The sequence below is a fragment of the Panthera onca genome, assembly GCF_046562875.1.
Source record: "Panthera onca isolate mPanOnc1 chromosome E1 unlocalized genomic scaffold, mPanOnc1 haplotype 2 h2.Chr16_ul_6, whole genome shotgun sequence".
In the NCBI taxonomy this organism is placed as follows: domain Eukaryota; kingdom Metazoa; phylum Chordata; class Mammalia; order Carnivora; family Felidae; genus Panthera; species Panthera onca.
This window is the reverse complement of record NW_027675820.1, coordinates 693,380-719,167: the sequence shown is the minus strand read 5'-3', so window position 1 is coordinate 719,167 and position 25,788 is coordinate 693,380. Positions and strand designations below refer to the sequence as shown.

At 38.1% G+C, this 25,788-nt stretch overlaps 2 protein-coding genes across 5 annotated transcripts in view; both read left to right on the top strand.

Annotated features, from left to right (window-relative positions):
- Nucleotides 1-2,322, top strand: part of LOC144615177 (pleckstrin homology domain-containing family M member 1-like) — a 20,445-nt gene extending 18,123 nt beyond the window's left edge. For 3 of the 4 annotated variants that reach the window (XM_081794848.1, XM_081794847.1, XM_081794849.1), the window contains exons 6-7: nt 708-866; nt 1,712-2,322. In XM_081794848.1, coding sequence (XP_081650974.1) covers nt 708-866; nt 1,712-1,836 — 284 coding nt within the window. In that variant the 3' untranslated portion in view covers nt 1,837-2,322. The remainder of the gene's footprint in view (nt 1-707; nt 867-1,711) is intronic. The other variant, XM_081794850.1, reaches the window with a different exon arrangement.
- On the top strand, nt 2,043-25,788 carry LOC144615287 (EF-hand calcium-binding domain-containing protein 13-like). Its single transcript, XM_081794835.1, has 10 exons — nt 2,043-2,163; nt 2,463-2,534; nt 5,559-5,702; nt 6,277-6,348; nt 10,155-10,304; nt 11,824-11,874; nt 15,515-15,658; nt 17,443-17,514; nt 21,669-21,812; nt 25,715-25,788. The coding sequence occupies exons 1-10, from the start codon at nt 2,043-2,045 to the stop codon at nt 25,750-25,752; spliced, it is 1,008 nt and encodes a 335-aa protein (XP_081650961.1). The 3' UTR covers nt 25,753-25,788.

The window sequence follows — 25,788 nt, the reverse complement described above, 5'->3', positions numbered from 1 at the left end:
AACAAAGCCCCTTCCTTCACAGTGTTCGCATTCTAGGGGGAGAGGCGAGTCCCAAACAAACACACAAACATATGAAGCACTTCCTGGTGGTGATAAATGTTATGCAGCAGAATAAAGCCAGGGGAGTGAGAGGTAACCTTGTCCTTGAAGGGGAAGTCAAGGAATACCTCTCTGAGGAGGTGACATTGAGCAGCACTGAATGAGGCAAAGGACCGGGTCACCCAAATGTCTGGGGAAGAGCATTCCAGGCAGAGGGAGCAGGCAGTGCAAAGGCTTCGTCCTCCTCCCTGGTGGGGCTAGCTTCCTTTTGCCCAGATTTTGCACACACCTGTCTTGTGCCGTCCTTCTCGTTTTATCTTGTCTTGTGGTCCTTTAAGGGGTGCGTCTTCGTTCTTGCTGAAGGCACCAGCTGCCTTTGCCCCAGCTGAATGTCCCTCACTGGGCTTTGCACGGGTCATGGCACACAGTAGGCGATCATCAAGTGCAGGAGATGCGGATGGACAGCGGGATGATGAGCGGTTGTACTGAGGGGCAGGTGGATGGACCGAAGGGCGAGGAGAGAAGCTAATGGGTGTTTCCGGCCAGCTCGCCCCGTCTAGCCTCTTAGGCCTTGTTCCTTTCTTCTGCTTCCCCGTCTCCCTTTCTCCTCCGTGTCCTTTGTCCCTCAGTTCAGAGCCCTCTAAAAACCTTCTTCTCCCTGTTCTAAGGGCTGTGCCTGGCTTTTGTGGAGAGCAACTTCAACCTATCAAAGGTAAATGAAAATGCAGACGGCAGCTTCGACTATGGCGTCTTCCAGATCAACAGCCACTATTGGTGCAATGATCACAAGAGTCACTCGGAAAACATTTGCCACGAGGACTGCAAAGGTCTGGCCGGGGTCTCAGGGTGGGAGAGGGGAGAGGATGAGTGGGGTCTACTCACAGGACTTCTCGTCCCACTCCAAGCCTGGGAATGCACCCAGGAGTGCCTTTGCTGAGCAGAGGATTTCACTAGTGGCTACGATGCCCCTCCGGTTAGGAGATTCTCCGGGGTGCAGGCTCCAGAAAGGCTCTGCACACCCAGTAACAGAGGACAGCAGCGGCCAACATTTAGCGAGAGTGTGTTGTATGCTGAGCACTTCACATGCCAGCTTCTCATGCGGTGGAAACTATTATGATCCCCGCTTTACAGACGAGCAAACTGAGGCTCATAGAACCAGTGCTGAATGCCAGACTGGTGGCCCTGAAGGCTCAGCTCTAACCATCAAGTCCTGACTTTGGTCAATGGCCTGATTGATTCGAGGCCAAGGGCAAACTCCCCACCTCAGAGCCACTCGTGGAGGCTCCACAGGTCCATGACTTTGCCCCTTACTCCCTCTTTCGTACTCTGATCAACATCCCTGCACTCTTCACCTGAAGAGCCTCTCTCATTAGGCAAGGTTTACCTCGGCCTCTGTGCTGCCTGTTTTGACATTTCCTTTCCCTAGAAACCCTCAAACGTGGCGCGAACCAGCATGTACCCTAGCTAGGATGTGTGGTAGTAAACATACATTTACTCCTGCCCCTCCTGCCCCCACCCCTAGCCACCCTTGACCTCTAGCAGCCATTGTAGGGATATCTCCATGGGCCTCTGGGAGGGAGCCCTTGCCTAATCTGGAAGGACTCAGCCCCCGGGGGGCGGGGAGAGCCGGTGTGTGCCTCAGTCTCTGGGACTGTCCTCTGTGTTCTCACAGGTATTCTCTGTCTCCCCTTCAGAACTGCTGAGCCCCGATCTTCTCTCAACCATCAACTGTGTGAAAAAGATTGTGTCTGGAGCAGGGGGAATGAAGAACTGGTGAGGAGGTCACTGTGGGACTAAGTCAGCAGGCAGAGCCCCAAGAAGGATGTAGTGACAGGAGGGGACAGGAGGCAAGGACTCCACCCCTTCTAACCATCTAGAAAAATGTGGGAGAGCGGCGGGCTTGGAACTGGGACTTACAAGACTTGGGATCTGGGTCTTTCTCTGATGTTGTATTAAAACTGTTTTGGACACAGTAGCAAAGGAACTTGAGTTAGCTGAGGGAGATGGCTTCGGAGGGGACAAGGTGTCTCACCGAGCTTACCCAAGGGGTCTCTTCTCTGGAAGAGAACGGAGGCGGAGCTGGGAACTGTCAGTGTGGCTTTCCTGACAAGTTTCTGCCTCCTCGTGCATTTCCTTCACTACTTTCTTTGTAGAGCAGTATATTCTGCTCCCCATTCCAGAGGACAGACTGTGGCTGCCCCCAAGTTAACGGGCTAATGTTCTGAGCAGTCACGGAGACTGGCTAGTCTCAGCCCCAGAGTCCAAGGGGCTGGGATAGAGAATCTGATTGACTCGAGCCCCTTGTCTGGCTCTGTGCTGACAGGATGGAGCCTGCTTGGGATTCTCTCTCTCCCTCTCTCTCTTCCCCTCCCCCCCCCTCTCAAAATAAATAAATAAACTGAAAAAAAATGTTTTTCTTGCAGAAGATGATGAAGTACAAATAGAAGAATTTGGACAAGTGGTAAAGGATATTCGTGATGCCTCCAGGTTAAAAGGTAACTAGTAAATTATTTGTGACTGTTAAATTTACTTTTATTGAATGGATGTCTTTGTGTTTTGTTTTTTAGAATTTCTAGTTCTGTTAATTTCTGCTTACCATGTTGGCATTGATCTGTTTTAAGGCAGGCAAAACTTGATTTTGATTAAAAGTTGGCAGCATCCATGATGAAAGAAAAATGCCTTTTTCTGGAATGGGGCCTGTGTAACCTATTTTAAATCCCTTTTTTTGTTGTTGTTATTTGTGTGTGTGTGTGTGTGTGTGTGTGTGTGTGTGTGTGTGTGTTTTGTTCTGGACTTTATGTAAAGTCAGATACTAGCTTTACAATTTTTCAGATATGAAAATTTTCTATACCATTTTTAGCCTCAGACTTAGGACTCTACCCTGTGTAAAGGCTTATATATTATAGAATTTCTCAGAAATCTTCTACCTCTTCCTTTAGTAGACATTCCTCATGTTCCTTTCTTTGGATTTTGTTAACATACAAGAGTGACCATGTGCATTTTGGTACCATGGCTATTTCCTACCACTTGACTTCCATTTTTGCTTAAAAGTTAAATCATAGACCTAAAACCAATGGAGATCATACTCATGGAGTTTGTGTACTTTTCTATTGGGAAAATAAGTTTAAAACTTAATTATCACTGGTAATTTATTTGAATAACATTCAAATGACTGTTTGGTCAATGAGCGCTGTCAGGAGAAGAATAACAACATAGGTATATGTTTAGGAAAACGGAAGCGGAGTCATTTCTGGGTGTAAAGAAGTAGATAGATACTTTTCAGATTTTTCATAACCACTCTGCCCTGGTATAAAATTTTTAACATCATTGTTTCTCTTTTAGGTTAAGAAAAGTACTTAATAATTCCCTGTTGACATATAAATATGTTACCTGGGTCACGTAACATAATTAGCATCAATATAGTATAGTGAAATAGATTAGCCGTGCTATAGGAAACAATGCATACAGGTAGAAAAGAACATGGGCTATGGAGTTTGATACATGGTGGTTTGTGGGTTTTTGACTTACCAGCTGGGTAGTCTCTGTAGGTCATTCTGGTTTCCTCATCTTTAAAACAAGGAAGCTAATAAAATCACGTTTCTCCTAGAGTTGTCAGGATCAACTGCAAAAACACATATAAAGCACATAATCTAATTATTAGGCACATACTATATACTTGGTAAATGGTAGTTAATTTTGAAATCAGAAAACAGAGTTCAGAAAGACTGGTATTCAGGACAGATAACTTTTTATGTGGAGGAAGGAAAAAAAAGTGGAAACTAAACCATTGAGAAAGGAGAACAGTGAAAAAGGAGAAAGGTGTAGTTTAGGTACCTGAATCTGGGAGCTGGTCATAATGATTGGGGGTTGACACTGGAATCTGTCAGCCAGTGCAAGAAAAGGCCAATAATTACAGGGAAGAGTGAGGAAGGGCCACCCTGGAAGAAAAGTGTTAACATAGCAGGCCTGAAACTGCTCTTTTTAGAAAAGTCTCCTTGCAAGGTTGACTGTCATATGCTCAGACTGTTCCCTTCATTACTGACTGATAAGGTTAGTTCACTGTGCCTGGACTATTTGTTGACAAACTTGGAGGGGCTGAGAAAACAGGCATATTGTGGATCAAGTTCTATGCTTTCCTTCAGTATACACACAGTTTTAAGGGATTATGGTCAGTGTCTGATCTTGTAGTTGAAGATTTTAGAGGTTGGGCAGGCAGTTCTAGGTATTGATGAGGATTAAGGATAGCCATTGATCTGGATGACTTTGGAAAGGAAGTGAAAGTTTTTGGAGTTGAGAGGTCAAGGTCATTCTTATTGTCATCAGATGATAATGGGAAATGGGGCTGAGGGAGGATTATGAGCAGGGTGACCAAAGATCCTCCAAGAAGGTGAAAGAGTGATCAGAAAGTCAGTAGATGATGGTGTCCGGAGGGTAGTGTAGGTCAATGACAGGCCTGAATCTCAGGGGAGGGATAGGTTTGATTGAAGGTGGAACTAAAATAGCCAGACAGCAGAATCTTAGGAGTGTTTCTCTGCTTCCTGGTCCTATGTGGAGCATGGGAGGATGAGCAGACTCCTCTTAAGGTGTCTGTGCAAAGAAACCATATTTTAAAGGGAACCAAGCTTTAGGTAAAACAAGCAGAGCTGATACAGGTTTTTAGGTGACTGTCATTTGCAGTTGCCTCGCTGAGATGTTAGGGGGACAGAAAGTGAAGCGGGATCGGAGGTACTAAGAAGCTGTGATTACTGTTTGCAGCTATTCCTGAAGGCTTAATAATAATAATAATAATAATAATAATAGTAACTTTATTGCTATTAATATGACACTTAGTGTTTGCTATATACCTAATGTTGTTTTAAGTGTTTTTCATACATCATATATTTAATCTCCATATTAACTGTGTGAGGTAGATAGTATTATTAAATTATTTTAGATATAAGACTACTGAATTTGATAGAGGGGTTAAATAGTAATAATTTGCTCAAGGTCAGATAGTTTCAGGTCACAAATCCTGGAGCCAGGATTTGAATGTACTTAACACTGCCTCCTTTGAAAGGGCTGGAAATAAAGCAAAATTCCAGATGCCAGAGTACAACTGGATCTTGGTAGAATTGAAAAGAAAAGGTGAGTGAGTCTTTGTGATACTTGTGTTTACAATTTTACATTTCTCATGATTCTGAAATCTATTTCACTTCCACCAGGATGAGTTAATTTTGTTTGCTACCATTAGAGCTCTAGTTTAAAATAACTACTTTGTGTCATTGCAGTGAAAAATTCAGCCATAGCAACCATTTTGGTTGTGCCAATTTTATATTAGCACCAAAGAAACATGGCAGACCAAGCATATTGTTTTGCTGGACTTAGAATTTCCTGAGGGCTGGATTCTTCACTGAGATTTCTTATTCAAGAGGTGATCATAACTCATGGACTACCACTGACAAAAGTCTTGAGTGATGGCTACTGTTGTTTTTTAAGTCAGAGGTTAGTTCAATTACCGAATCACTTTTTTCTGTTTCTAGAGTTACAAGACATTGTCTTAGCTCTTGATGGGCTTGAAGGTGACATGATATCTGGGAAGAACTTGGAGAGCTTTCTAGGCAATATTGGGATTAAGTCACCTGAAGAAGAGGTAGAGAAAATTCTTCAGTCAGATCTTGTTTCTGGTAAGCATTTAAATATTATTATCCATTTTTTTGTTTTGGGTAGGAGTAACTGAAGAAAGTGTGCAAGGTTTTTGTTCAAGCGAATAGGGCTCCTTTGAGCTAATATCTATAGGTATTTGCTTGTATTGCTGTAAATGTCCTTAAAGAGGAGACTTTCTTTTAAAGTCCTTTTTTACAGTTAATGAGAATACTCTTAGCAAGCAGGTAGAAATTTTGTGGGGGAGTGGGCTCATTGGTATCCACTCTCTTTAGATAGATCTTGATTTAGTGACTAACACATAGTTTGGAAATTCCAGCTCTGTGAATAGAAAACCTAGCTTTGCTGGTTTGTACCAAGTAAAGTTATTGGACTTACAACTTTCTTAGTAGGTTAGTTGCCTTACAGGTAGAATCAGAACTAGCGTATCTACAATCTTGTAAGGTTAATTGCAAGGCACAGTGGGTGAAAATGAATCCCAAGTATCTTGTATGTAAAGTAAAGAAATTGTATGCTGGTTTTGATTTTCATATGAGCTTTTTAATATTACGTTTTCCAGGGATTCTTGTCTGTTCCCCTCCCCTCTCTCTCTTACAGATGACAACGTGGTGAATGTTAAAGACTGTATGAGGGCTTTGAAGGACACTCAGAAATTTTCCACTTTTGTTGGTAAGAACTTTATGGTAAAACTGTTGAATGGCAAACAACACAGGACTCATTCAGAGGTCACGTAGCCAAACATTATATTTGGTGCTCAGATCTTCTTTGTAGTATCTGTGCCAAATGTTTGTTTCATCTACATTTGAACTCTTCCAGTTATGGCAAACTTGATTACATTTGTTTTTCATTTAAGAATTTGTATTTGAATGGAAAAGATTGGGAAAATGACAAGGTTATGATGTTTTCCAATAGCTAAAGTAAGGACATTTTATTATATAATAATGGTAATTTTGAAACTGTTATAAAAAAATTTAGTGACCAGAAATGTAAGAGATATAAAGTGCAAGGCTCATGTAATGTCACCTTCTGGAAATATCCCTGTTAAAGTGTGGTAAATATCCCTTTAGCCTTTTTTATTTGAATCTATGAATATTTGTGTATTCTGATATTATTTAAAAATTAGACGCACTTGGGTGGCTCAGTTGGTTAAATGTCTGATTTTGGCTCAGGTTATGATCTCATGGTTTGTGAGTTCAAGCCCCACATTGGGCTCTCTGCTGTCAGCACAGAGCCCACTTCAGATCCTCTGTTTTCTTCTCTCTCTGCCCCTGCTTGTTCTCTAAATAAATAAATCAATTAATTAATAATTAATTAATTAAAATAAAATTACCATGGGGGCGCCCGGGTGGCTCAGTCGGTTAAGCGTCCGACTTCAGCCCGGGTCACGATCTCGCGGTCGGTGAGTTCGAGCCCCGCGTCAGGCTCTGGGCTGATGGCTCAGAGCCTGGAGCCTGCTTCCGATTCTGTGTCTCCCTCTCTCTCTGCCCCTCCCCCGTTCATGCGCTGTCTCTCTCTGTCTCAAAAATAAATAAAACGTTAAAAAAAAAATTTAAAATAAAATTACCATGTCCATAATATTCCACGACTTGCAGGTTTAAAGAAATTAACAGTGTATCTTAGATATTGTTCCATGTTCCATTGTATCATAAACAACCTCATTCTTTTTTTTTTTTTTTTTTTTTTTCAACTTTTTTTTTATTTATTTTTGGGACAGAGAGAGACAGAGCATGAACCGGGGAGGGGCAGAGAGAGAGGGAGACACAGAATCGGAAACAGGCTCCAGGCTCCGAGCCATCAGCCCAGAGCCTGACGCGGGGCTCGAACTCACGGACCGCGAGATCGTGACCTGGCTGAAGTCGGACGCTTAACCGACTGCGCCACCCAGGCGCCCCGCAACCTCATTCTTTTTAAAGACTGCAATAATATTCCATTTGGGGGATGTACTGTCATTTTATCCACAACACTTTTGATGATATTTGCCAATTAAAAATCTGAAAATTTGCCAATTTTTCACCACTGAAACATTTTGATGAGCATTGTTGTATGTATATATGTGCATAAAGTTCTCCTGGGGGATAAAACCCTCAGAAGTCACACTGCTAGACTGAAATATATGCAGATGTGAGATGTTAACAGCTACTGCTTAATTATCCTCCAAAAAGTTTGTAAAAATTCACACTTTTATCAGTAATGGATATTATTTATTGAAAATTCTGCTGGTAAAAGAATTCTATTATTGTTTTAATATGCATGTCTTTAATGACTAGTGAGGTAAAACATTTTTCATATGATTGTCGAATATGCTTTTCTTTTATTTTAATTAGATTGTCTTTTTCATATGAATTTATAAATAGCTCTTTTTTTTTTTTTAAATAGCTCTTTATATATAAGGGACATTAATGTTCTGTCTTGTCTATTGCCATTTTTTTTCTAGTTTATTATTCATCTTTGACTTTGATTTTGGTGGACTGCTTATTGCCATCCTCTGTTTTATTTTGTCAGTTTTGGTAATTTTTATTCTCCTAGGAAATTTATTTTATTCAAGTGTTTTTTGGGAATATTAGTACAATCCTATGCAGTGATAATTCTTTTGATTTTTTTGTGTCTGGTTATTTTCTCATTCTTAAATTTGTATATATATATTTGTGTGTGTGTGTGTGTGTGTATATATGTGTGTATATATACACACATATATACACATATATATATATATATCTTCTTCTAGATTTCCTAGCAGATCTTTTAATTATCTCTCTTTTTAAAGCTCTACATCTTAGATTTATCTTTAGTGTTTCTATTTGTAGTAAAAAAAAAATTCTGCTTTTATCTTTAGGATGTCCTTTCTATTGTTCCCTTTTGTCCATTTTGTAGTTTTTCTAAGTTGTTTAAATTATGAACTTACTTTTTTCTTCTTACTGAGAAATAAATGTTTAAGACTATCAATTTTCATTTCAGTAAGACTTTGGTTTATCAAAGTCTTTATTCTTGTTTTTTTCTAAGCATATTCAGTTGTATTTTGATTTTCTCCTTGATGTAAGAGTTGCCTAAGAGAAAAACCTTAAATTTGAAAGCAATTATTTGAAAAATTTTAAATGAATTTAAAAATTTTAAATTTGAATTTGAATTTCATTATTGTCCTCTCTTTGTTGTTTATTTTTAGTTTACTGTGGTCAGAGAATGAGGTCTATAGTAGAGGATTTGATAGTTTCTGTGTTAATTAGATACGGAGTTTTTTCGATTTTTACATGTTTATTTAAAAACCGCATTAGGGGTGCCTGGGTGGCTCAGTTGGTTGAGCGTCCGACTTTGGCTCAGGTCATGATCTCGCGGTTTGTGAGTTCGAGCCCCGTGTCGGGCTCTGTGCTGACAGCTCAGAGCCTGGAGTCTGCTTCAGATTCTGGGTCTCCCTCTCTCTCTGCCCCTCTCCCACTCATGCTCTGTCTCTCTCTGTCTCAGAAATAAACATTAAAAAAAAATTAAAAAAACACATTAGTGGGCTTCAGGGACAGGCTAATCGTAAGGGACACTCATCCTACTGTTTGTCTTGGAAATCCTTATGACTCTTTGAAGCAGCGCATTCCATAATTTTTGGACAGCTGTAGAACTAGTCAATTGTTCCACATATTTGATGGAAATCCTGCCTTATAATTCCATTCCCAAACTTAACATTTGGACTCTTCCCCGTCAGTAGCCCTCCAGGGATGGGAGGAGAGCTCTTATATTTTCTTTCTTTTATGTTGAATCATCTTTTCTCTGGACTCAGATTTCCTTTCAACCATTCCTCACATGGCCTATTTTTGAAACTTCTTACCAATGACTAATGACTAACTCATGGAACAACATAATATATTAAATTATACTTTCACATAAATTAGCTAATTTTAAAGTAATTTATTATATATTTCTCTTAATGAATTCTGAAAGATTATTTTTTTAGACATGTACTTTAGAAATGTGAAGAGGTTTTTGTTTGTTTTAATTAAGGGGGGGGTGGTCAGTCATGGATTTCCTAGTTCAGATGTTTGATATTATCATGCTAAACATAATAGGCTTTGCTGATTCTCTAAATTGGGTAAAGTGAGCTGACAGGAGCAAGGGGTGTAGGGAAAGAAAGTAGAAAGGGAAGGATTGGAGTTTGGGAGCAGGTGTGACGAATGGAGGGTATTTTTTATGAAATGGTGAGCTCGTTAATAGAATCACTAGAGAAACTTTGGCATACTTTTTTGTTCATAAAGGAATAGCCCACGCAGAACCCAGAGTTTTAACAAAATAATTTTAAGAATAAAGATAAGGGGCTATAGAAAACTATAGTGGAGAACGGATTGCTCTACCTTTTTAAATGGCCACATGTGGGTAGTGGCTGCCATTTTGGACAGTGCAAAACTGGAAGAATCCATCAGTTTTACTGTTATGTTCCAAAAATTTAGATCCATGGACTGAATTACATGTTGCATGTATATTCTCTGTGTTTGTAGTATTGAATGACATCATCGGTACATTGGAATGTATGGAAGAAAGTGATCAGTCTGGCAAGGACAACTATGCAGATGTACTTGGAAACACCAATAGAATTTATTTCACTGATAATAGTTTTCAAGAAGTGTTGGATGATTCCTTGCTCGACGGTGAGTTGATTGAGCAGATAACCAGCAACTTGTAATAAAAATTTCTTCTAAAATTTTATCCAAGGTTTTAAAATATTTTACCAAATACTAATTAATTAAATCTTAATACTTAGTTCCTAAATACTACTGTAAATGTATTGAAATGCAATTTACTACAGATCAGATTTAGAGATATATCTTATATTCTATATTCACGGAGATTTAGTTATTACAGTATCAAATTCCTGGATGATCTCTTGGACTGCATTGTAAACTTGGTCTGAAAGTATTTATATATGTTGTCATATGGCTTTAAAATGTTTCTTTCTAGAGTAATTTCATTTCAAAGTTAATCCCTTTCCTTTTATGAATTTTAGAGAGGTCCTAATAGTTGTCTAGCTTTCTTTTTCTTTTAGGTGACAGGCTCTTTGAAAAATACAAGTTATTGTTGAACAATTAAACCATTGGTCTATATAACATTCTGTGTAAGTGTTGATCTGGCTATTTGCTCTATTTACAAAGAATTTACCTGATCCATCCATATTCTTACCTGGGATATACCCAGATGGGTTTTATCAATACTTGGAAAGCCATCCCCTGCCTTTAAATTTAACTTCAGCTAAAAAATGAGATCAGATCTGTGTCTCAGGGAAAACTGGCAATCTGCAAAGACAGTTTAGATTGTCAAAACTGATGGGGGAGGAATGCTGGGATCTGGTGAGTAGAGGTGAGGGATGCTACTAACCACCCTATAATGTATAGGACAGCACTCCCCCACATAATTAGCTGGCCCCAAATGTAATTTTGCTCAGGTTGAGAAATTCTGTTTTAGAGTTATCTTGTAAAATTGCCAAACCTACTATTTTGAAAGTACTTTTTAATAGGTTAGTTATATTTTTTTAATCCTGCTTGGATCACATTTTAAAAATTAATGTAAATATAATGTATCTTGATTCTAACCTCCTTTTGCTTCAAGGTAATACCTGTACTAGTTGTGAGTTATTCTAAACTGCTCTCTAACTGCGATGTGGTCCATCTATGCAAATGGACATATTTTGTTTCTATCACTTGTCCCTCAAATAGATCTCTGTATCAATTTGCATTTGTGTAGAAAATGTATAGGATGAAGCGTATAACTGCACCTTGTCCTTAGGAAAAGCTCCAGAATTAGATAGATAGGTAGGCAGGCAGGACTAAAAAAGGACAATTCAGACTAATAATTAAACACCTTATTGAATATATGAGCCTGGGGATTAAGCTGTTCTCTTAGGGATAAAGGAAGCATTTGTAACATTAGAATCTCAGCCACAGTTAAGAAGCTTGGTGGAGCTTGACGAATCCATGGAGTCTAAGAAGTAAGAGGAAGATGAGTAGAGAACGTTATTCTGGAAGCTAGTGGAGGATTTTGAGAAGAAGGGGATGGTCAATGCTAAATGTTATTGAGAAATGAAGTATGTAATTTATCCATTGGTTTTCTTCCAAACTGGGTAAAATCAGGATGCTGTTCCTTATGGCATAATCTCTCTATTTAAATTTGCAGACTTTAGGAAAGAGGCTTTGTCTTCAAATCTGAAACTACCAACAGCAGATGGTAAGGACTTTATATATGTATACAAGAAAGCATTCCCTATGAAGGAGTTATTTTTTAGGATCATTGCCAGGTGCCAATGGATTCCTAGTCCATTCTTCCCACTCCAGCCAGAGTAATTTTTTTTTTTTCAAAAAAGTAATCTGATTGTGTGATGTCCCCCTATTTTCAACTCTTTAAACATTTTTCATTGTTGTTAAAGATCAAAATCCTGCATGTCCTAGCTCTCTGGTATAATTTTGTACCATTACCCTTGCTTTCTGCATTTTCAAGTACAATGGCTTTCTTTCATTTCCTTAGAACTCCAACTACAAAGCTTTTGCGTATTTTGTTCCCTGGAATAGTTTTCCCTGACACTCTTTGCCTAGTTAATGTTTACTCATCTTTCAAATGAGTGATGGGGTGCCTGGGTGACTCAGTTGGTTAAGTGTCTCACTTTGGCTCAGGTCATGATGTCGTAGTCTGTGAGTTTGAGCCCTGTGCTGAGCTTTGTGCTGACAGCTCAGAGCACGGAGCCTGCTTCAGATTCTGTGTCTCCTTCTCTGTCTCAAAAATAGACATTAAAAAAAAAATTGAATGAATGTCAATTTCCTCTAGGGAGCCTGTCATTATCTGCTAGTCGAGGTCAGCTTCTTTTATTATAAGCTTTCATTAAACTATGTCTTTTTCATAGCATTTACTTCATACTATAAATACCCATTAATATTTTTTTAAATGACACTAGAAATGCTCAATATATTTTAGCTTATATAGTGACAAAAGTAGGAGCATCTGACTGGTTCAGTTGGTAGAACATGCAACTCTTGACCTCAGGGTCATGAGTTCAAGCCCCATGTTGGGTGTAGAGCTTACTTAGGAAAAAAAGTAGCAAAAATATTAGAGAACTTTGAATTATCTTAATTCATTAAGACCAAAATAATATAATTTCTCATTAAACTTTTTTTATTTGAGTACGGTGGACACACAATGTTATATTCGTTTCAGGTGTAGTGATTCTCTATACATTTTGCTATGCTCACCACAAACATAGCTATTTGTCACCATACAACAATATTACAATATCACTGACTATATTCCCTTTCCTGTGCCTTTTATTCCCATGACATAGTCATTACATTCCTGGAAACCTGTATCTCCTACTCTCCTTTACCCCTTTTACCCATTATCCCCCTTTCTCTCCGGCCACCATCAGTTTGTTCCTGTATTTATAGGTCTGATTTTGCTTTTCTTTTTTTTATTTGTTTTTTAGATTCCACATATGAGTGCAATCATATGGTGTTTGTCTTTCTCAGTCTGACATATTTCACTTAGTATAATACCCTCTAGGTCCATCCATGTTGTTGCAAATGGCAAAAAAAATCTCATTCTTTTCCATGGTTTTGTCAAATTCCATAATATACCACATCTTTATTCATTCACCTATTGATAGATAGTTGAGATACTTCCATATCATGGCTGTTGTAAATAATGCGGCAATAAACATATAGGGGTGCATATACCTTTTTGAGTTAGTGTTTTTGTTCTCTTTGGGTAAATACCCAGTAGTGGAATTATTGGGTCAAATAGTATTTCTGTTTTTACTTTTTGAGGAACCTCCATACTGTTTCCACATCAGCTGTACCAATTTACATTCCACCAACATTGCACAAGGGCTGCTTTTTCTCCACGTCCTCGCCAGCACTTGTTACTTCTTATGTTTTTGATTTTAGTCATTCTGACACGTGTAAGGTGATATCTCATTGTTATTTTGATTTGCATTTCCCTGAGATTGGTGATGAATATCTTTTCGTGTGTCTGTTGGCCATCTGTATGTCTTCTTCAGAAAAATGTCTATTTAGGTCTTCTGCCCATGTTAAAATCTGGTTGTTTTCTAGTCACATTTTTGATTATTTGGTTAATGATTCTTTTTCTTACGTGCCTGGAAGCATCATTGGGCCAAGAACCATGTTTCCATTTTGCTACAAGTCCTAGCATTGTTTCTCCAGATCCTAGCACAATTTTGGCTTTCAGAAGCCCCTTATTAATAGCTAATTGAATAGCTAATATTAGATGATATTTACTGTGCTAGGCATTGTTTCAAATCTTTTATATTATTGACTTATATAATTGTGAATATTTATGGAATTAAAGAATGACAATAAATCTGTCTTCTTATCTCATTAGCCTCATCTCTCATCACTTCTGCATTTGTATTTATTCTGTAACCATATTACTTATTATAATTTAAATTGGTTCCATATCTTCCATGTGCTTTTGGTTCCATATATTTGCATGTGCTGTTTCCTTTCTGTATATTTTCTGTCAAACAAATTCACATTTTCCCCCCAAACTCAGCTCAAACATCACTCCTCAACCCATAAGACTTTTCAGAGTTATAGGTTAGGTGAACTGTCTCAGTGCTTTATATCTGAGTGCTCAGTGCTCATATCTGGCACACATTTTTCTCATAGTACCAACTATATAATGTATTATAATTTTATTTACAGACATGACAAATTCAGTCCCTGTCTTCAAGGAATTTAAAGGAAACTCTTTAAGAGGGCTGAAATTTTCATTGTTGGTCTTAGTAGCTATAAGATAAATGTTAGTAAAAATGAATATAGGTCTAAAATGGTATTATGGTATTCTTTCCAACTGAAGGTTTAGATCTGTTAGTATAATGCAACGATTTTCGGACTGTGGAAACATACATGACAACTTCGTTTTGGGGTTGAGAGAGAAATGGGGTGAGAAATGGTATTGACAAAAAATTGAAACTCCCAGTAATGATCATGTTTTATATTTTAAATTGGTGTGGTATCAACAGGACTACATTTGGTTGTATGGGTTGTGCTTGCACAAAGATGCCTGGTTGAGAGGGTACAAGTAGAGACTGAAATGCATTCTACATTCCACTGTGCTCTCCAGGCTAGGACCACCAATGCTAGATTGCAGCTACCTAGAGGAAGGTATGCCTCTTTGTAATTGATACATAGAGAGGGGTGCCTTTTTTCAATTCACACAAAAGCACAATATAGACTGGTAGTGGCCCTGGAGATCAAGAGCTTTAATCTCAAATTTTAGCATTTTTTTTTCGTTTATTTCATCAGTTGATAGAAGTCTTTAGATCTACATGTACAGGATGTTACTATTATTTAAGAAAGGGTCACAGCTTACTCAGTATTTAATGGATGAGTGGATTCAGGTAACCCATCATATTCTGCATATAATTTTTTGGTTTAATTTTTTCTTTTCTTAAAATGTTTAGTTTTAAGAGACAGAGAGAGAGAGAGAGAGAGAGGGAGAGAGGACAAGTGGAAGAGGGGCAGAAAGAGAGACACAGAATCTGAAGCAGGCTCTAGGCTCTGAGTTTTCAGCCCAGAGCCCAATGCGGGGCTTAAACCCAGGAACCATGAGATCATGACCTGAGCTGAAGTTGGATGCCTAACCGACTGAGCCACCTAGGCGCCCTTAATTTTTTTAAATGCTGCTTGAAATAAATAGGTTGTCAGTTACAAGTAGAAAATACTTTGCTTTTTTTCTGCAGAGATTTTAGTTAAATATATATACTTAAATTGAGAGTTCACCTATAGTGGACTCTGGGCAAACTATTTTGCATTTTTTAAAATAATAGTATCTTATATATATTTATTTATCTTTGTAGCAGTTAAAGAAGCTGCTTATATCTTGACAAGTGTTGATAATGGCAAGATTGGCATACGTAACTTGGAGCATGCCCTGAAAAGTTTGAATGTTAATTTAGCTGAGGAGGACGTCAGTGAAGCCCTTAAATATTGTGACATCGGTGGTGAGCATTTTTTTTGGCTTGAGATTCTGCTCATTTTTTCCTGTTTATAGGAACCAGTTTTAGAGTGTTTTATATGGAGGTAAAATGCTAAAGGCAGTCGCAGTGAGGCCTAGGTTGATATAAATTAGAGCCAAAATAGTCTGCTAATTTATTTACTGACCGTATCTATCTGTTCATACTCTACATATGCTTATTTAGATAATTAGCATTCATTTCTTGTAAGCATGGGTGGGAAAATACCATTATGTAATAAAACAAAGACATGACATCAGCAGCTTCATTTTGATCTGCAGTCTTTCTTCAGAGGAGACCCAATTTCACCTTTTATTTTGCTTGTCCCATTCTGCTTTTTTAACCAAAGGAAATACCCAAGGTTTCATTACATCTCAGAAGAATAATTATTTAGTCTTGATCATTGTTTCCAAGTGGTCACATATTTATCTTTGTTTTCCATCTTTGACTTCATGTATTGTGAACTTGATCTCCTTTCCTATTTACATCCACTCTTAAGTGTCAAATCGTGTGGGAATACTTCTAGAAGCTGGTGAGTTTTACCAGTTTTAGGTGGCTTTTTATTTGGGGTTTATCTTAACCAGCTTGTTTTTTCTATGGGAATCCCATGAGCATGTCTTAGGTTTAAGAGTACCTCCCCAGCATTGATTGGTTATTGCTTTTGCCATAGATTATTATTGACCTCAATCAATTTTTATGTTTTGACCTGGAGTTTTTCATATCATGAGAGTGGTATAAATTTAGACCCTAAGCCCACATGAGTTGCAGGAGATTTTTCACAGGTGATCTTTTTTACCCACTGCCTCTCAAAATTGGGAAGATTTAGGTCACCCTGGTGTTTACATGGGCCAGTGAATATAATATTTTAATCTCCCTTTCACTGGATTGAAATTCTTTAAGCATCCCAGTTTCATTTGGTATCTAAATTCAAACTCTCCGTGTAGCAGGACCCAAGATTTCTTTTATGAATATGCATGAACATTTAAATCAAGCACCTTGCTGCTTTTGGATCTAATATGTATCCCCAAATAGCTGTAGGCTTAGTATTCACTTGGTTTTCCCCTCTGGATCTCTGTGCCCACTTAACGTTTTATTATTTCCTTTTCATACAACTTGATAATGCATTTATAGAATAAAGTATTTCATACAGCATCTTTAGGAATTTGTAATCATTCCTGTGCTACCCAGCTTGCCATTTTGTTATAAGTTAAAGTCTTTTCATTGTAGGTATAGCCCTATATTTTCTGCTGTGGTTACATTACTGCATTTTATTTCCTGTGTGTGTGTGTGTGTGTGTGTGTGTGTCCCAATAGTTAACATTGTCACCTCTGGCCTTAGACTGCCTTAGTTCAAATACAGCCTCGAGCACTTTCTGGCTCTTGTGACCTAGACAAGTTATTTAATTTCTCTTTGCTTTCATCTTTTAAGGATAGGCACATCAAGCATGTTATAGAATGAATTCTTGTGCATATTTTAGTTAATAAATGTGAAGCATCATAAAAGGATACTTAGTATACATAAGGAACTCAAAAGTTATTTTAAGTTCTTACTTTTGAGTAAGAAGTCAAAAAAAGTGAACTATTAATATCATTAACTGATCAATAGGTGTGGTTCCTGAAAGTATGAAAAATTACATTGAAATAGTTTCAGCCATTTGAGAGAGAAAATAAGGTAGAATGAGATTTTAGGTATTGTTAATCAGAGCCTTTATTTTGTGTACTGACTGAGTATCAGGGTTTTAATGACAATATGCTTGATTTTGATATTTCCAGATAATAATGAGGTGAATTTAAAAGATTTCTTTGAAAGAATTAAAGGAAGTCCACCTTTCAAAGAGTCCGTAGGTAAGTGAATACTTCCAGTTTAAAGAAGTGACTGTAAAATAAAGATAATGAAATCACATTTAAAAAAAATCACTAAATGGATTTCAAGTGTTTAATTTGTAGTCTCTATAGTGTCAAAAAGGATTTCAAGCAGCTTATGCGATATAAAAAAAAAAAAAAAAAAAAACAAGTGAAAATGGGACAAAGTTATAAAGGAGGGAAAAGAAATAAAACAGGGTCGAAGAAGATACACAGTAAATACCTTTGCTGTTAATATAAAGTCCTTCCTCAAGAGGAGATAAATTTTTCTTCACTCAAGGGGTTCTGGATCTATGAATTAAATCAGGTGTGGAAATTGGGTGAAGGACCACTACCCTCTGTGCTGTCTCAAGACAGGCCTTTGGAGTTTTCAGGTTTACCCAAATGGACTGGCCATTGATTTCATTTATAGAAATCTTAGCTTCATCTATCTAGTTTCTTTAAATGCTTGGGCCATTAATCCCTGTATCATTCTTACTACCATGTCATTTCTGTGGCCTAACCACATCATTTTGCCCCTGCTGCATAAAGACAATTGCTTGGTCTTTGTCCCCAAAGTTCCTCTCGTGCTCCTTGAAATTAGGGAAACCATTTCAACACCAGCATCTTTCCCTAAACGCCCATGTCTACAGAGAACACCTACCAAAGAACTCTCCGCAAATGCAGACACCCCTGCCAACAATGTATTTCTAAATGCGTTGGGGAAACAAATGTCTTTTTTTCTTCACGTTTGAATATCTCTAAAATTAGAACACCTTTATAATCAATGGCATTATTTATCAAATGTACATTTTTACTGAGATATAAATCACGTACCATAAAATCTCATCCTTTTTTTAAAAAAAAAATTTTTTTAATGTTTATTTTTGAGACAGGGAGAGACAGCATGAACGGGGGAGGGTCAGAGAGAGAGGGAGACACAGAATCTGAAACAGGCTCCAGGCTCTGAGCGGTCAGCACAGAGCCTGATGCAGGGCTCGAACTCACGGACCGCGAGATCATGACCTGAGCCGAAGTCGGCTGCTTAACCGACTGAGCCACCCAGGAGCCCCAAATCTCATCCTTTTAAGGTGTTCAATTCAGTGGTTTTTGGTATATTCACAAAGTTGTGCAACCATCACACTCTAATTCTGGGACATTTTCATCACGTCAAAAAAACCCCTGTACCCTGTAGTGCTTATTTCCCCACTCTCCCCAGCCACTGACAACCACTAGTCTGCTTTCTATCTGTGTTGATTTTTGAACATCATATAACTAGAATCATATAATTTGTGGCTTTTTGTGTCTGGCTTCTTTCATTTGGCATACTGTTGTTTGTTTTTTTTTTTTAATTTTTAATGTTTATTTTTGAGAGAGAGAGAGCGAGGAAGGGACAGAGAGAGAGGGAGACACAGAATCTGAAGCAGGCTCCAGGCTCTGAGCTGTCAGCACGATATGGGGCTCGAACCCACGAAACCATGAGATCATGACCTGAGCTGAAGTCGGCCGCTCAACCGACTGAGCCACCCAGGCGCCCCAGCATACTGTTTTTAAGGTTCACCTGCATTATAACATAAATGAGTACTTTATTCCTTTTCGTGGTAGAATAATATTCTGTGGTTATACCACATTTTCTTTGGCCATTTATCAGTTCATAGACATTTGGGTTGTTTCCCTTTTTTGGCCACTAAGAATAATGCTGTTATGAACATGTGTACATTTTTTTGAGTACAGGTTTTTGTGTGGACGTACATTTACATTTCTCTCAGGTACCTACCTAGGAATGGAACTGCTGGGTCACGTGGTAACTTTACATTCAACTTGAGGAGCTGCTGGAACATTTTCCAAAGCAGCTGCCCCATTTTACATTCCCAACAGCATTGTACATTTCTTTAAATCCTTGTCAGTACTGGGGTGCCTGGGTGGCTCAGTTGTTAAGCGTCCGACTTCGGCTCAGGTCATGATCTCGCGGTCCGTGAGTTCAAGCCCCGCGTCAGGCTCTGGGCTGATGGCTCAGAGCCTGGAGCCTGCTTCCGATTCTGTGTCTCCCTCTCTCTCTCTGCCCCTCCCCCGTTCATGCTCTGTCTCTGTCTCAAAAATAAATAAAAACATTAAAAAATAAAAAAAAAGTTTTTAAATCCTTGTCAGTACTTGTTACATTGTCTGTCTTTTTTATTCTAGCCTAGTCTCACAAGTATCTCACCGTGGTTTTGTTTTGCATTTTTCTGATGGCTAATAACTTTGAACATCTTTACATGTGTTTACTGGCCATTTAGAGATATGTACCCTTTGCTTATTTTAAAATTGGGTTATTTGTCACGTTGTTAGGGTTCTTATGTCCTGGATACTATAGCTTTATCAGATAGATGATTTGCAAATCTTTTCTCTAATTTTATGGGTCTTTTCGCTTTCTTGGTGGTGTCCTTTGAAGCACAAACGTTTTTAAATTGGGTGAAATCCAGTTTATATTTTCTTTTGTCACTTCTTTTGATATCATGTCTAAACATAATCCAAGATCATTAAGATTTATACTAATGTTTTCTTCTAAGAATTTTATAGTTTTAGCCTTTTAATTTCAATCTTTGATTCATTTTGAGTTAATGTTTGTATGTGGTGTGAGATGGGAGTCCACTTTAATTCTTTGGCATGCAGATAGCCAGTTACCCCAGCATCATTTGTTGACAAGATCATTCTTTTCCCCCTTAAATAAATGGTTTTGCCATCCTTGTAAAAAATCAATTGATCAGAAATGTATGGATTTATTTCTAGACTCCCAGTTCCATTCCATTGATTTTTATTTATTCTTATGCCACATGGTCTTAATCACTATAGCTTTGTAGTAAAGTAATAACCTAAACAGTAATTTTCAACCAGAGCAGGGCATCAAATTTACCTATAAAGCTTGAGTTACCTGGTTCTACTTCTGACTATGATGGAGTAGCTTATGTGAAACCAACCCTCCTGCTGAGAACAGCTAGTAAAATGTGGATTAAATTAAACAGCATCAACAACCACAACTGTTTGAAGGCATTGGAAAGTGACCAAGGCTGTCAAGATTTGTGGGGCTATAAGATAAATATAAAGAGCACGACTTACAGAAACAGCACCTTCTTCTTCTTCTTATTTTGTCTCTGTAACATAACTTTAAGTGAAATAAGGCAATAAAGTTTTGATGTAAACTTCTTTGTAATGCTTCACAATTATTTCAGGGTCCACATATGAAGTATTATGTAGCTGTAGGCATCATGGTTGACCAGTTACATACGTCTACTTGAAAGGCACAGTAGTTAAGAGCATGGGCTTTGGAAATATCGTGCCTGGATTTGAATCCTGGCCCTGCCACTTAATACCAGTGTATTCTTTAGTAAATCACTTAACCTCACAAACCTCGGGGCGCCTGGGTGGCTCAGTTGGTTAAGCGCCCAACTTCAGCTCAGGTCATGATTTCGCGGTTAGTGAGTTTGAGCCCCACGTTGGAGTCTGTGCTGACAGCTCCGAACCCGGAGCCTGCTTCAGATTCTGCATCTTTGTCTCTCTCTGACCCTTCCCCGCTCGTGGTCTGTCTGTCTGTCTGTCTCTCTCAAAAATAAATAAACATTAAATTTTTTTTTTTAAATCTCACTAACCTCAATTCCTTCATCTGAAAAATGGGGATAATAATGCCTATCTTGGAATTATTATAGGTAATAATAGACTTAAGTAGGTAAAGTAGAAGTACTCAGAAGAGTCTCCAGCACTTAGTGTTCAGTAACTGCTAGCTGTTACAATACACAATGGTTTTTTTTGTTTTTTTTTGTTTTTTTTTTTTTTTTTCAACATTTTTTATTTATTTTTGGGACAGAGAGAGACAGAGCATGAACGGGGGAGGGGCAGAGAGAGAGGGAGACACAGAATCAGAAACAGGCTCCAGGCTCCGAGCCATCAGCCCAGAGCCTGACGCGGGGCTCGAACTCACGGACCGCGAGATCGTGACCTGGCTGAAGTCGGACGCTTAACCGACTGCGCCACCCAGGCGCCCCTACACAATGGTTTTTAAAACTACTAGTAATTTCATGTAAAGTTCTTTTATGCAACTCAAGCCCATTAAGTGAAAGTGAACAATGTACTCTTATTTCTGCTGTTGAAGCACGTTTTTGCTCTTTTTTTTTTTTTCTCAGTTACACAGCTACTCTTCATTACTATTCAAATTCTCCAGAATGATCTAATTGATGTCTCTAGCCTCAAGGCATTATTGATGAACAATGACTTTCATGCAGCTAATGTTTTACTTGATGAAGTATTAAGACATGGACCTGAACATGGTTAGTAGTCTGAATGCATCTAGTTGTAAAGGCCATCATCTACCAGTGGGGATGGGAGATGTATGGATGGGATATACAGCAATGGAGGGCACCCTGGGGGGGGGGGGGGGCGCTGCAGTGAGATGACTGGTGAGCACCAGTGCCACCATAGTGTGCCAAGCCTGAGCTCTGTGAAACTGAACAGATGGGTGAGTCTGGGCCTACTTTATCCCTGTGGGTGGTGGTACTTGGGAGATGAGGTCACTTTGTGAACTGACTGGCACGGGCAGTATTCAGTCAGAATGCCATGCACAGAGTACAACAGAGTCCGTGAGGCCCTTCGCCACGTGTTAACCCTTTGGAAGGTAAACTATGCTGATATCCAGGAATACCTCAGGGGGTGTTGCCTGCGGCATTGGCTCAAGGAAGCAGATGTTTATAAATGTACAAAATAACTGCGTTATTTTAATGACTGGTATTGTTGAATATCATTTTTGTTACGTTTTCAAAAGAGTTGGGGAATATTCTTTACTTTCCTATTCTCTGTAAGAGATTTTTTTTCTTCCTCAAATGTTAAGCAGAACTCACAGGTGAAGCCTTATGGGCCTAGAGTTTTATTTATGGAAAAATTCTGGACTATTGATTTAATTTCTGAAATTGTATGGTATTACCAAGAAAATATTCTATTTTCCTGTCAATTTTGGCAGGCTGTGTCTTTATAGGAATTTGTCCACTTCATCTGACTTTTCAAATGTATTGGATAAAGTTGTCCTTGACATCTGCTTTTTATCTTTTTTGATTTCTGCTTCATCTGTAATGATACCTTCATTTTCATCCTCAATATTAGTGACTTAGAGCTTTTTTTTCCCCCCACTCCACCTCCACAGAGTTTTTCTTTTCCTTTTTGTAAAATTGAGATATAATGGGCATATAATAACATTATGTAAGTTTAGAGTGTCCAATGTGTTGATTTGATACATTTATATATTGCAATATAATTATCACTGTAATGTTATCTAACACCTCTATCACATCACGTAATTATCACAATTTCTTTTTTTGTGGTGAGAACATTTAAGATCTAGTCTCTTAGCAACTTTCAATTATGTAATACAGTATTAGATCAGCACAGCATTAGATTTCCAGAATTTATTCATTTTAACTGCAAATTTGTACTTTTTAACAGTATCTCCCCAATCACCCCACCCCCTAAGTCCTTGGTAACCACCATTCTGCTCTCTTTCTGTGAGATCGGCTTTTTTAGATTCCACATATTAGCGATATATACAACATTTGTCTTTGGCTTATCTCCTCTAAGCATAAGGACTTCAAGATCCTACCATCTTGTTGCAAATGACAGGATTTCTCTCTTTCTCATGGCTGAAAAATACTCTGTTGTCTATTTTCACACTACCTCTGTTTATTCATCTGTTGATGAGCACTTAGATTGTTTCCATATTTTAGCTATTGTGAATAATGCTGAAATAGACACAGGAGTATGTCTTCAAGATCCTGTTTTCGTTTCCTTTGAATATACACTTGTAAGGGGAATTGATGGTTCATATCGTAGTTCTATTTTTAATTTTGAGGGGAATTTCTATACTATTGTCCATAGTGGCTGCACCAATCTACATTGCCACCAACAGTGTATGAGGGTTCCCATTCTCCACATCATCACAAATCCTTATCTCCGGTCTTCTTGATGATAGCCATTCTAACGGGTTTGAGCAATATCTCATTGTGGTTATGATTTGCATTTCCCTGATGGTTAGTGATGTTGAACACCTTTTCATGCACCTGTTGGTCATTTGGATGTCTTCTTTGGGAAAATGCCTATTCTATTGCTCTGCCCATTTTTAAAATAGTTCATTTGCTTGTTTGTTATTGAGCTGTGTGAATTCTTTGTTATATATTTTGGATAATAATCCTTTATCAGATATATGGTTTGCAAATATTTTCTCTCATTCTGTAGGTTGCCTTTTCATTTTGCCGATTGTTTCTTTTGCTGTACAAAAGTTTTTAAGTTGAATGTAGTTCTGGGGTGCCTGGGTGGCTCAGTCGGTTAAGCGTCCGACTACAGCCAGTTAAGCTTTCGACATCAGGTCTTGATCTCATGATTCTTGAGTTCAAGCACCATGTCGGGCTCTGTGCTGACAGCTTGGAGCTTGCTTCAGTTTCTGTGTCTCCCTCTCTCTCTGCCCCTCCCTGCTCATGCTCTGTGTCTTTCTCTCTCACAAATAAATAAACATTAAAAAAAAGAAAAATCTTAAATGGCATCTAGTTCTACTTGTTGATTTCTGCTTTTGTTGTTTGTGCTTTTGGTGTCATGTCCAAAAAATCATTGCCAAGACCAATGTCTGAAAGCTGTTTCCTTATGTTTTCTTTACAGTATCAGATCTTACAATTAAATCTTTAATTCATTTTGAGGTAATTTTGGGGAGTATCCCAAGTGGTTATTCAGTTTCCCAACACCATTTGTTGAAGAGACCATCCTTTCTCCATTGAATGTTCTTGGCTGCCTCGTCAAATATTAGTTGAGCATATGTGGGGTTTATTTCTGGGCTCTGTCACTTCTGCTGTAAACTTTTCTACTTTTTTTTTTTTTTTTTTTTTTTTTTTTGCATTGGGTTTTTTTTTTTTTCTTCCTTTTCTCTCTCCCCCTCCTTTTTTTTTTTTTTTTTTTTTCCTTTTGGTTCTTTTCATGTCTATCCTTTATGTCCCTTACTATAGTTTGTCATATCCATTCTACCTTGTGTACCTTTACTTTACTTGAGTCTTTATTTTGGAGCTGACTTGGTCTTTCTACACAGTCTATTTTCTGAGTTGTTGGCTCCCATCTCAGATCTTCCTTTGTCCATTTCTATCCTGATTTGTTGAAAGAGTTGAGGGTGTTGGGTGGCACATTCAGTGTGGAGCTCTGTCTTCAGTTTCTACTGAAGTAAATGAAGTCCGTTTACTTTAATGGCACCTTTGGGGCAGAGGGTGGGAGGTGGGGGTAGTGAGCCTTCTGACATTTTGATACTGTTTAGTAGGGACTTCATCTTTAACTGCTTCTTTCTTTTCCTTCACCACCAAATTCTGTGCACTGAGTTCCACATCAAGATGCCATCTTTGGTCCTATGGATTTCTAAGCCTTTTTCTTAGATTTCTCCAGAGTAAATTTAGGTGGTTACCATTATCCTAAAAGTAGTGTTTCTTAACCTTTAAAAAAAAATATCACTCCCCTAAGGAGACTTTTTAGACATTTTTGTCTTTTTCACCATCCCACACGCTATGAATGTTTAATGCCAAAAATAAATATTTGCTTATGTACTGTGGCCACAAACCATTGTAATGGCTAAGATTTTTTCCCCTCCAAGAACCTGTTTTCCTTCCTGAAAGCCTATCACCCTCAGTGAAAATGCATGTCCTAAAGGTATCTAGAACTTTAGTTTCTGCTTATACTGCTAAACCCTATTTTCTAGAATTTCACTTAGATGTTAACACATTTGTAAGGAATATTGGCCTATAGCCTCTTTGCCTGCCCACCGTGTGTTTGTTTTGTTTTGCTTTTGTAGTTTTTGGACAAGTAGGAGCTACTGAAGGGTTTTATTCAGAGGAGTAACCAGATTTTTTTTTTAAAGAGAAAGACCTCTCTTGCTGCATTGTTTAAAATAAATGGAGAGAAATGAGACTGATGCGATAGATTTTTAGCAATGCTATTGTAATAGCATAGGCATTAACTAATATAGTGATATATTCAAGCAGTATTTGGAAATAATTGAATAGAAATTGATAATCATATGTATGCAGAAGTTAAGGAAGAAGGAACAGTACAGGCTGACCCCCGGGCTTTTCACCTTTGTTATAACTTGACTATTAACTGCTGACAGATTAATTCAGAAGCAGTAATTCCTTCATCTACATTTTACTTTGCATTACAGAAAATGGCAAGATTACCTTTGAAGAATTTTTTTATTAAGTTCTGTGATACATTGAACATGCCTAAAGCCTCAGG

Coding starts and splice junctions, on each gene's coding strand:
- LOC144615287 (XM_081794835.1), top strand. CDS start 2,043: ATGGCTTCGGAGGGGACAAGGTGTCTCACCGAGCTTACCCAAGGGGTC. Junction 2,535..5,558: donor TGATGCCTCCAGGTTAAAAG/GTAACTAGTAAA, acceptor TTCTGTTTCTAG/AGTTACAAGACATTGTCTTA. Junction 15,659..17,442: donor TAAATATTGTGACATCGGTG/GTGAGCATTTTT, acceptor TGATATTTCCAG/ATAATAATGAGGTGAATTTA.